Below are 12,084 nucleotides of genomic sequence, written 5' to 3'. Positions count from 1 at the left end.
GCACAGTCAGTGGAAGCATATTTGAAAACATTCTTGATCTGAGAAGGGAAGAAACTCTTTGGAAATCATATGAAACGGTCGGTATTGCTACTGTGTCACACCACCAAGGGACGCGGTGCAAATGGTCCCAGTGTGGGGAAACAGCACAGCTCTCAAAAGGCTATTAGCAAGCGGTGCTGCCGTTAGGTAGGAAAACAAGAAAGCAGGTCAAACTAAGCACATGAGACTGATGGAAACGTGTATGAACTGTACTTCCCACCCACTGCATGACAGTACTTAGGGGAAGAGGGAACTTATTGTCAGGACAAGTGTTGCTAAATTATCAGTTTTTCATTCAAGGCAAATTGGCTCAGAACCAGATCTGATTTCTTTCTGGTCATCATCCCTGCCTCCTCCCTAAGTACTAAACTGAGCAAGGTGTGTTACCAAAGCCACTTTTATGCCCATCTCTCTGAATACCCTGAATTTTTTTCCTACTGCTCACCAAACTAGTTCCAAGCTGCACTGGGATTTTGAGAGAGAACTCCCACATTACTCTAGTCAACACTTCAAGATCTAACATACCCTGTTTCTTTTAAAAAAGAGGCTTGTGACAAAGACTAAAGAGTTTCAAAATGGTTGGGGTCCCAATGTATTTCTGTTCTCACCTGATGACATGAGCAGAACAGCCTGAAGAAGGGCAACCTCGGTGTCATCCAGGTTAAATGAAGAAAGAGACATGCCCAGGTCAAAAATGGCATCAGACACTACGCCAAGACCCCCATTTTTCAGCTGGCCCCTTGTCACCGCCATCTCCCCATTTAGTGTTAAAGTCTCACTCTCGGGGTCATAGCGAACTGCTGCTCGGAGGGACATTATCTCCATACAGCAGCCTTTCAGAAGGATGATCTGGTCTTCACATGGCAGCTGCAGAAATTAGAAACGGTAAAGAGAAAGATGTGTTTTTCAAACTGAGTTGGTTTTACAACTACAATAAACCCATGAGCATGAAGTTGCCATTCACACCCCAGGACACTACCTCGCATAGTGTAGCTACCCACCAAACATGCTGCTGACTGACTAGCTCCAGCGCACTGCAGAAACCTCCAAGACTCGCATTCCTGCTTCCAGAAACTGCCAGCAGGTTAACATCCCCATACCCCCTTAGGAAATCTAGTGATGACACAGCTGTAGGCAAGTGGTCCTGGGCAAGTTACTCAAAGCCAACCAAGCTGGTTCAGATGCTGAGGTGAAGTGACCCAGCTTGCAGAAGTGCTGCTCTCTGTGGGACTGCTCAGTTTGTGGGAGCATTATAAAGTTAAGTCCAATAAACCTTAAAAACGTACCTTTCTATTTTGCAGAACATTTCACGAAGTGTGATGGGTGAAGCAGACCTGTCAGGTGCCAGGTTGGTGGTAACATAAACTATTGGGTTTGTCTCCCATCAGGGGTGGGTCTAGCTGAGATGGCTAAAGCGGTCACTGTTCTCAGCTTTTTCCCCTTCTCTCTTCTACACCTGAGCTCCCTCAGCTTACAACTTAGCATAACAGGATAAACTATAATTGGGGCTGGTACAGACCTCAGCCATCCCAGTTAAACTCACTGCCAGCCATGCTTATTTCTTACCTGACCAGAGCAAAAGACAGACATTTGGGAGGGTCTGTAAGAGTGGGCTGCTTTTTAAATAAAAGAAATGAAATAATTTTTTCTATCTAGAAGAGAGACCTCAATCAGTGGGGCACGTACTCTTAATTCTCACTACCCATTTAAGCAACAGAGAACTTATTAAGCTATATTTAACCTGGTAAGGCTGATCTCTCTAGACTCCCTATGTTATTGCTGGACAGACAGAAAATCTATGGTATAGCTCCAGCTTTCATGCTGGTGCATAAGCCATGATCTTCCAGGCACTTGGCTAGATTTGTCTTTTCCACAACATTAAAAAAGGTAAGCTGCCTGAATTGGTGGAGGCAGGTTCTGTATTTATAAAGTGTCACTAGGATGCTGACATGTTAGGAGAATGCCTTCTGTAAAGAGTGTCTTTATGCTTTCATAGGTAATTCAATAATAGCAAAACCCACCAAGACTATTTTGAGACTGTCATTAAATGAACAGCAAAGGGTCACATATATGAAAAAGTAACTCATTTCTACTCAGATTGAAAGGAGGCAAAAATCCATCCATTTCTGATTCATATAAAGTTATTATATTTACCTGATTTGCAATTCAAAATGAAAAAAAAAACCCACACCAACTATAGGTTTACACGGCAACTGTGTACTCGCAAAGCAAACACATTGATTTGGTGTAAAATGATGTAGAGTGGACGCCAGACAGTTACCTAACACAAGTGGAAAGCAGCTGCCTGTTAGAGAAGACTTTTAAGCAGAAAGCCAGCCCCAGTCAGAAAAAGGAGTTGAATCATGCAGCTGTTTTTCCAGCAATGCCAACTTCAGGTGTAAGGTGTTTGATACACAAGAAAAATGACTCATCCTGTTCAGGGCAAATCACTTTCTCGGCGGACCACGCTCAGCTCAGCAGCAGCATGGGGAAGGCTGCACAGGCACAGTGGCAGTCTCGCTACCCAACGACAATGCCACTGTTTGGCTGCTGAGACTGAAGTAGGGAAAGAAACAGAGTAAGAAATAAAAATAAAAATAAAAATAAAAATAAAAATAAAAATAAAAGGAAAGATGTGTGAGAGCAACCACAAAGAGATATCAGAATAGGTAACTGCAGAGAAAAAAGGGACATGAAGGAAAGGAAGGGAGAAGGGAGAAGAAAAGAGAAATGAAGGAAAAAAGACTAAGGAGAAGGAAGAATGTTGGAAGAGACACAGACAGATAACAGTAGGGAAGATATTTTGTGATGCTTCAGCTGTTTTATTAGTGAGCCATTAAACCAATGAGAATTTCTCTTCCTATTTGAACCTTCTTAACACTTCTTTATGGTAGTGGTGATCTGACTATGCCGGTCCTTTACCTGCTTTCCTAGTTCTGAAGGATACATGGGACACCTGTATCACGGATGCCAAACCTCAGGTCTTACCTGCCAGTAGCAGCAGTTACCAAAGACAGGGGGCTTGAACGTCAGTTCTGCTCCCAGCTACGCAGGTTTCAACGCTACCTATGCTCACCACTTGAGCATTGCTACCAGAGCACCTTCCAGCTGTGGGGTCAACAAATGTGACTGATGATCTGCCACATGTTGTCCTTTCCTTCTCTCTCCACAGGGAGAAAAAGCAAAAGGCAGGAACCTGAGGTGCTCATCTCTGCAGGACACACTGGCAGCCAGCACACATGTAATGCAGCGCCATGGAACTGAGCTGAGCTACCTAGAGGGGTATTCACACAGCTTCACCCAACACGGTACCACTGATGCCTGTGACACTTAAAAGTCACATCAAACTGATTAAATGCTCCTCAAACTTCATCTTCTAAGCAGAAGGAAATGCAAAAAGGAAACAACAGCAGAAATGCTGAGAAGTAAATGAAGTTTTCCTTATACTTTGATTACTCTGGGATTAGATTCTTGCTTTGAGGCATGGGCCAATGGATGCACACAAACTAAGCTGGGCACTCACAGTGCTTTGCTGGCTTGCGCATGTGTCCAAAGAAGAGAGAAAGAAGGAAAAGTAGCCATGAATATACAAGTGGCCATGGATGTTCCTTGCCATGCCCCTCCGTCTTTGAGATTTACTACCCTCTCAGCCTGAGCCTCTGTGGAAATTAAGAACTAAGATAATGTTTAAATGCTCTGCAGGTCCTATGGGAGAAAGGAGGGCTTTTTCTCATAAACAAATCCACAGCCACACAGTGTTGCTTCTAAGAAAAAGATACAGGTTAAAAAACATAACTGAAATAAAGCTAACAGGACAGTCCCCCTTCAAAAAGGAGCAAATATTTGTCATTTTCTTTATGCTACAGCAGGAGGACAGCTGTCCTATCCCTTTGTGTTCACGAGGTGTTGTCCCTCACTCTGCCATCAGACCTTGCTGTATACAGGTGTCAGGCTTACACCGTGGCTCAGCTGTAAACAAAGCCTGTCCTAGCCAAGCCGCATAACCTACAGAGGTCATGCCCAACGACGCCTTGACTTCTTCATCCGTGCTTCCTGCCTAGCGTTGACACAAGTGGGCCCACAGTAGCCAGGAGGGGCAGTAGGTGTCAGATGGGCACTGCAGTCTGTGTGTGACTGGCAAAGCTTTCTAAATTAAAAAGACTACCTTGGTACGTCACTGCAACTTCCCACCAACGAACGCCAAATCAGAGGAGACAGACTCCCTCAGACACTGAATGCTGCAGGGGCCTCTTGATCTATGGATACATTCCTTGTATTTTAAAATCTTCATGCTTGGCCACTATTTCATGCTTTCTTGGCTGATGGAGCCAATGCTGAGGTTTAGCCAGGGAGAGCTATTTACACTATGCCAACTACTGATATTTACCGCTCCTTGTTCTGTAGGTGCCAGAGGACATAAATAGCTCTCCTTGACTGACCTTAAAGAAAAGCTGCCAGCCACAGAAAAGTAAAATGCTATATAGCTGCCTTAAACTTCCTTCCTGACTGATGTTTAGTTATCAGGAGGAAACACTGTTCCTAGGTTAGGGAGCCCGATGAACTCATTGACCATGGTCACTCCTTTTTTGAATGTCATTCACTTGGCATTTCACCAGCAGAGTCAAGTGTTGCTCTGCAGCGTGGGCGAGCAGGCAGGCATCCTTCCATGGCTGGACTGGGATTATTTCCATACTAAACCTCCCATGGCTGTGGATCCTAAGGGACTCACAAGATTTAAAATGATTAAGATTATTAAGACTGAAATATTATTTCAGGTTGCAGTTCTGATAACATTTTTTAAGTTAGGAAAAAAATATCATCAGCCATTGCATCTGGCCCTTCAATAAAAATGATACCTTAGTATGAGATCAGCCTAGGGCCTCTGTACTCCTAATGTGCAACCAAGTCTATTTGAGTCTATTTACTGTATATTTTACATGTGAGTATCTACCTGGAATGACAATCCATTACTTTTACAGACTCTTTTATGCACAACCTCCCCGTTCAGGAAAAGCATGCCTGGGGAATACAATGAGGCGAGTGCCATTCCTGGATATAGATGCTTTCCTGAATTTGAATAATTTGTTACTGTGTAGATCCAACCCCCCAGTATTATACCTGCCAAGGAGCCAGAAAGCACAGAGGGAACTGTGTGCTGAAAGATCTGATTAAACGTATCAAAGATGCTTCTAGACAGTCTCTTTTTGCTCATTTGCTTTGTTCAAGGCCACCTCTAAAGACACATTCGAGTCCCTAATGAACCATGATGACTTCTAGATGAACAAAATCAGGATTTCAGTAATCACAGGAAAAAGAAAACTCATAAAAATGCAGGTCATTCTAGTCCCATCTATTTTGAGTCCCTTAATTTTTCTGATTTTAAACATAGTGAATTTTTTAGTCCCATGCCAGCAGTATTTTGAATAGTTTTTAACAACAGGCATATAAATGAGGAGTGCAAGTAAGTTTTCTTACCTCACAAAACATAGGCAACTTTTTGGCAAAATCCACCACTCTTGTAATCGCTGGTGTGATAATTTTTGTAAACTGGCTGAAGGCTTCTAAATCCACTTTCCCACCTTCTGGGGCATTAACTATTGGTGCCTGCCCAATATCTTCTGGCTAAGGATATAAACAAAGATATTTAAAGGAACAATCTATCTTAGAGCAAGTATTTTATACTCTTAAAAAGTCCTGCTTGGCAACGGAAGATATGCTAAAACAAAAAATAATGCTATTCACTTTATAAGCAATGTTCATTATGCCACAAAATGTGAATTTGTTTGGAAGACATTTGTGAAAGAGGTGACTGCACAGAGAAATGGGTGACTGGCATGCTGCTACCCATCCTGTGGGGGCAGCTGCATTTTTGTGCACATGCAGTTTCTTCCTTGTGCCTGTATCTGCGTATTTTGTGGGTGTAGCTTATGCATTTTTTGCTTAAAAATATAGGCATGTTCTTGTTTCTTACAGGTGCTGAGAACTCTCAAGTTTCTCTAAAAGCGAAGGGAGCTGAGGTGACTTGTTACCCCCGAGAAGATGCTGAGAGCTTTGCAGAACTGGGCTCTTTCACCTACGCAAAGTTCTGAAATCCTCCCCAGAACGGATTGCCTGGTATCACAGAGCTCCAGGCGACTGCCCAGGCCTGTTTCCGAAACTAGGCAAAACAACTGATGACTAGGAATGGGCAAACACAAAGCTAGTCTGGATAAAGTGACTAGAATTTGAACTCATCTGGGCAAAATTCTGGTTGAAAATCACCTTCTGCATGACTTCAGGCCACGACTTCTCCAACAGAGAAAAAAAAAACAACATATTTTGAGGATTTCAATAGGGATATACAATGAAATAGTTTCAAGCAGAATCTGTGACGAGTGTTTTTTTATTCCAGCTGCACTTCAACTTGTTCACCTGATTTTATGACAGCTCATCAATGTTACCATGTATTTTAAAAACAGGCATATCAAAGCCATTCTGTTTGCTAAGTGTGGCTCTGCAGTTGTAAAAGACCTGCCAACCACCATGCAAAGCTTCCATTTTGTTCACATTAAAGAGTCAAAAACTGGATAAAACCCAAAGAAGAAGGCCTTTAAGACTGATGGACTACATGACATTTATATAAGGGCACTTAAACGGGAGAGGTGCTGAAAGTGCTGTCTATAACAGAAACTTGTGCTCGGTAGTTTTTTAAAGCAACACATCATAAAAGACCCTTCCACAGCTCTGTCACCAATCTGAATCCAAATCTAACTTCTTTCAAGAAAAAACTCAGCAATGCCTTAATAAAGCAAGCACCAATTGTAAAAGAACAATGAAGAGGACTGGGCTCAATTATCTGATGGTTCCTACTAAAAAACTCAAATAATGCCACTTCTAGGCTCCCCCCCCCCTCAATCTTGGGAAACTAAACCGCATTGTCTGTGTGCTCATGATAAACAACCTTCATCACTTCCAAGCAAGAAGACCAAATGCTTAAACCCACGAATAACATTGTTAGGGAGAAAAAGAAAGAACACAGCATTTTCTTGGGAAAGGCAAAAGAAGTCAGGATTGCTAGCTAACGCTAACACACTCCAGAAGGGCATGCAACTGGAGAGCCATTGCTACCTAACTCACCTCAATAGGAAAAGAGGTCCAGACCTCAAAGGAGCTCCTGCTGTTGAAGAACCAGCCTCAGCTGCCTAAGGAACTGACCCACAGCTCCTGGGGTGTGCAGTCAGCTCCTCTTGCTTCTGGCAGCTTCTGGCAGGGGTTTTCAAAACCCTCCGCCTGGGGCTGGCAGGCCATCCTGGACTTTCCCTTCTGTGCTCACTGCCAGGTGTCGGTGAGCTTCCTACACTTGCCTTGAAACCACCGGGCTTCAGCACATGAGCACTGCAAAGAACTAGGAGGCCCTGCAGCAAGGGCTGCACCGAGAGCAGTTTGGTCTGGCCATTACAGCTGCCACCCCTGCCTCTCCCCATCCAGCATGGCAGTGCTAGGTTAATGCACATGGACTTCATGATCTTAAAGGTCTTTTCCAACCTAAATGATTCTATGATCCGTCCCCTCTCCCAACAGCCCTGTCATTACATCACCTCATGCCCTGCCTCTGGGCACCCTTTGCTGGGGGCTCCCCCTCTGCTGTGACTGTCTCCAGAACCTGAAGTCCCTCAACGACCACATTTTACGTGGCCCAGTCCCTACCAGCTTTCTACCCGTGTCCTCATTCCCAGCCCAAACCTCAAGCTCCCCATGCTTCATCCCAAACCAGGAGATCCTGAAAGAACAGCACTCCTGCCTCATTAATCAAATGCACTATTGCAGCTGCTTCTTGGTCTGCTAAAACCAGTGCCGCAAACCTTGCTGTGCATCACCACTGGAAAGTGCTCTGCTGCTTCTTGCCAGTGATCACTGGCTGTGGTTTCCCGACTGCATGCTACTATGAACATGCAACCATTCATACAGAAACTTAGACAGTGCCACTGGAATTAATGAAACATTATAAAAGGGATCAGCTGGTTTGAATATATAATTTCTCTTAGCAATTTAACAGTGGGTCGAGATTCCCATGGTAAATTAGGCAGCAGGAGCCTAGGCTTGCAAAAAAATGAATATTCTCTATCTGATTTGGTGTACACAGACTGTTAAAGACCCCTGTGTATTCCTGACACGCAGTCTATAATCCCTCTTTTGTGCTGTATAAGCATTTTGCATTCTGCACTTATTTCCTTTAAAAATCAATGTAGAAAAAGTCAAATAAATCCTTTTCTAAGGCTGAGCATCACAAATCACCATTTATTTTCTGATCCTTAGTTATAGGCTGAAAACTTAAGTCGTCTTGTAGTCTGCAATCCCAATACTATAGTGTATGTATTATCCTGCTTTCATTGAAATTAATTTTTCTTTGCCAAATTTATTTTAATTAATGTGTTCACTTTGGAACAACGAAGCAAAAACCACCAGTTATTAATAAAGAATACCAGCTTTACTTAAAACTTGTCATTGATTTTACTACTTACAGTATGTTGTATGCTAGTCCCTAATAAAGACAACTATCCCTAGATACAATCTATAAAAAAGATACGGTATGCATTATAGACTGGTACTGCTATTAATCAGGAGTGAAACAACGGCTCTACTTTTTCTGATCATAGCACATTAAAGGTATTCAGCTGGGTAAGCCTTAACTCAGCAACATGCAGTTTATCTTTTGAAATACATAGTCTGATGAAACACTGAGCTTCAGGTAAGAATAAGCAAGTAGTAATTATTAAAATAATCTATTTTTCATGTATGTCAATACACTGACAGATAGCTCCTCTGTGGGGTTGCAATGTTGCGAAGGGACTTCAGAAGAAAGGAAGGAACCTGACTCCAAGAGCAGTGTAAAATTCTACAGTCCTTACCAGAAATTTCCTTTTCTGCTTCCAGTGGCTTCCTTGTGCATTGGTGGCCACATGTGCTTCAGTAACAATTTTGATGAGCTCCCATTCCTCATCCGTTGGCTCTGGTTTGTGCCCAATTGTTTTCTGCAGCTCTTCCCGACGTCTCTTCTCTCGATTTTCTTCTATCAGCTTCCTTTTTGCCAGCCGCTTGCTGTCATCCAACACCACTAGCAGGGGAAAAAGCACACAAAAATGGCAGGAAGCTCTTTAAGGCTGACTGAACTTTGGTCTTTTCTATGCCTGAGGTACTAATTGATTACAAATACCTTAACTAATCAGTAAAGAAGTACTTTGGTAAGACCCACGGTTGACATAGTTCTCTTATTTCTCTCTTGAAACTTCATTTTCTCAGAAGCCTGGATTGCAAAGAACAGCCTACCCTTCTGTTAACGCAATGTATACTACCATTGCCTTCAGTGGCTTATTCCACCAATAAAACTAATGTAAAAGCTTTGTGAGGACTCAGACAAAGTGCTCCTAGAACGGACTTGGGAGTAATTCATGTTGGGAAAGATGCACTTTTGTTTTCTTTAAAGTAGTATCAGCACACTCACTGCTCTGAGTTGTGTAGAATGTGTTCTTGTAAGCCAGCAGAAGTAACGCGGATTTAAGAAAGTGGGAGTACTTATTCACAGGAGGCTCAACTACCTGTTGCATGATGCAATCAGAAACAATTTGCCTTTGGCTCCTTCCGTAAGCCCTAAAAATGGTGCTGTTCTGTGGCTTTCCCCTAGAGCCCCGCTACTTCCAGTGATGCCAGACACACAGGCCCCAGGGCTGCACGTCTCTGACCAGCACAGAAGGTTTTATCCAGTTTTCCGTACAAACATGAATAGGCCACTTAAAACAGACTGGCCCGCTTTAGCGGAGGAGGACCATTCAGATCCACAACTGGTGGCAGGCAGGTAGCAGCAACGAAAGCCTTGCTTACACGCTTCTGTTCACACGTTAACTTTAAGGTGGGAGAAACCCTTCTTGAGTTGGGGGACAGCCGGCTTGTCTGCCGTGCTCACCGACAGCTCCTTTGGTGCGTACGCAGGCGCAGCCCACAAAGGCCGTACCAGCTTTATGGTATTGGCACTTGCTGGGCAGAACCAGACTCGGAGAAACTCCTCACTCTGTACGGCCGCTACCCGGCTGATGCTCACCAGTGCCTGCCGTGTCAGACTGGGCTGGATGTGAAGTGGTGACCCAGGGTCATCCAGCCCCTGCTCCTGAAGGTCTACCTGGCTAAAATTGAAATTTCGTCATTTCTTCTATTTCCCTCTAGACCGAAGACACTGTTATACATTACATCACGAATGAAAAACACTGTTAGAATATTCTTCTGTTGTTTATTGGGCCTGATTGCCCGTCAGTTCTGCAGAGGATTACGCAGGCAACAACCATTAACATTAATGCACAGGGGGATTTACTGACTTCCTTCCATTTGCACTAATTGAAGTTATCAGTGTAAATCCCTGTGCAACGGCAGGAAAAGATGACCCCTAAGGGTTAATCTTACAGCCATATGTTCTAGTTCTTTAGAATGAGAGTCGAATTCTTTGCAGTAGTTAACTTCTTCAGGGCTAAAAATAAAACAAACAACTGCAGGATGACTCATTCAACGACATTCAATTTCACATCCTCCAGAATTTTCTAAACAAGATGGGTTTTTTTCAAGCAAAGTGTCCATCCAGATGCAATTCTCCCTCCTCTCCTCCAAAGACTGAACATTCCTAGTGTTACTCAGCCTGCTAAGGCCAGGAGAAGGTGCAGTCTGGTGAAGGATAAACAAGAAATTACAGCCCTATGAAAGTGGTTTCATGCAGTGAGCATAATTCCCCGGTACAAGTTATTAAAAACAAAGAAGTGCTGGCAGTTCTGCTCTACTTTAGCGATCTTCACCAATCAACATACTTCAAGCAAACTCACACATTAAAAAACAAACAAACAAACAAACAAACAAACAAAAAAAAAAAAAGAGAAAAGAAAGAAAAGCAGAAAAATATACTTACAATCTGTTGCCATGCCAACAAAGATACATTTTTTGAAGCGACATTCCTGGCACTGATTTCTTGTTACTTTGTCTATCACACATTTTCCTTCATATTTACAGGAATAGGTTGGATGGAGGTTTTTCTGAATGGTTCTTCTAAAAAAACCCTAAGTGCAATAAATAAATACATTGGAAAGCATTAGCCCTGTGCAATTTTTTCAAATTGGGAGCCACTTTGGTTTGGTAGGAATGTACCTAGGTATGCAAGATAACATACTTCATTCCATGAAACTCTCAAAGAGGAAAAGAACAAAACAGTTTTATAGTGTATGGTGTTTGTTTTCTGAGTTTCATAAAACATTTCCTCCCTAAAAGTTAAGAACATGTAGACATCTTAGGTAAGTAAAGGCATAAGTAATGCTGTCTTGAGGGACAAATACTGTCTACATGTCTTCTTGAAGTCTTATGTTTCTGTGTGTTAAATATTTTGTATTTGAATTAGAGAGTTTATTTTGAGCCCCTTTCTAAATTACATATCTTAAGAGGATATTAAGAGGCATATACATACTTGTAATTAAAGAGCAGCTTCTGCAAATAGTAAGAATGGTGGTGCGTATGTGCTACTAAAGGATTAAGAACAAACAGTTCTACTCCTTTCTTTCCATCAAAGCCAAATAACCAACCAATGAACCAACCAAATCTGGGCAAGACTGAGAATTTTGCAAACACAACTTACACAGTCTTTGAGTTTGGTTCTAAATAATGGATCCATAATTTTAAAATTACCTATATTTCTGAGAAGAGGATTTAATTCGTATTTACCACAGACCTCTGTATTCAAAACAAACATCATCAATAAAGATCCCTCTAAATATAAATCCATTCTATCTATCTACCTACTTACCTATCATAATATAGATCTATATTGCCAATTGCAACATGGATATGAGGTCAGATCCTAAGCTCATGTGAACTAATGTAGCTCCACTGAATTAATTGCTTTATACACCCCATAGACCCTCGTCTTAGGTAAAGAAATCAGACACAACTTATCTCTGAACATTACGGACCTAATCCTGGTACTAATTTCAACATGACTTCTTTTGTTTATCCCAAGGCCGGAAGATATGGACAAGACAG

General features: G+C 42.4%; 1 protein-coding gene across 2 annotated transcripts in view; it reads right to left on the bottom strand.

Moving 5' to 3' along the window:
* The window catches only part of THRB (thyroid hormone receptor beta), a gene marked incomplete at both ends in the record, with an annotated part of 33,790 nt that overhangs the window by 1,089 nt on the left and 20,617 nt on the right, over positions 1-12,084 (bottom strand). For both annotated transcript variants that reach the window (XM_082327779.1, XM_082327780.1), the window contains 4 exons: positions 648-906; positions 5,515-5,661; positions 8,928-9,133; positions 10,964-11,111. In XM_082327779.1, coding sequence (XP_082183905.1) covers positions 648-906; positions 5,515-5,661; positions 8,928-9,133; positions 10,964-11,111 — 760 coding nt within the window. The remainder of the gene's footprint in view (positions 1-647; positions 907-5,514; positions 5,662-8,927; positions 9,134-10,963; positions 11,112-12,084) is intronic.

Source organism: Platalea leucorodia, assembly GCF_965183815.1.
Source record: "Platalea leucorodia genome assembly, chromosome: 1".
Taxonomy (NCBI): Eukaryota; Metazoa; Chordata; class Aves; order Pelecaniformes; family Threskiornithidae; genus Platalea; species Platalea leucorodia.
This window is presented reverse-complemented; position numbering and strand designations above follow the sequence as displayed.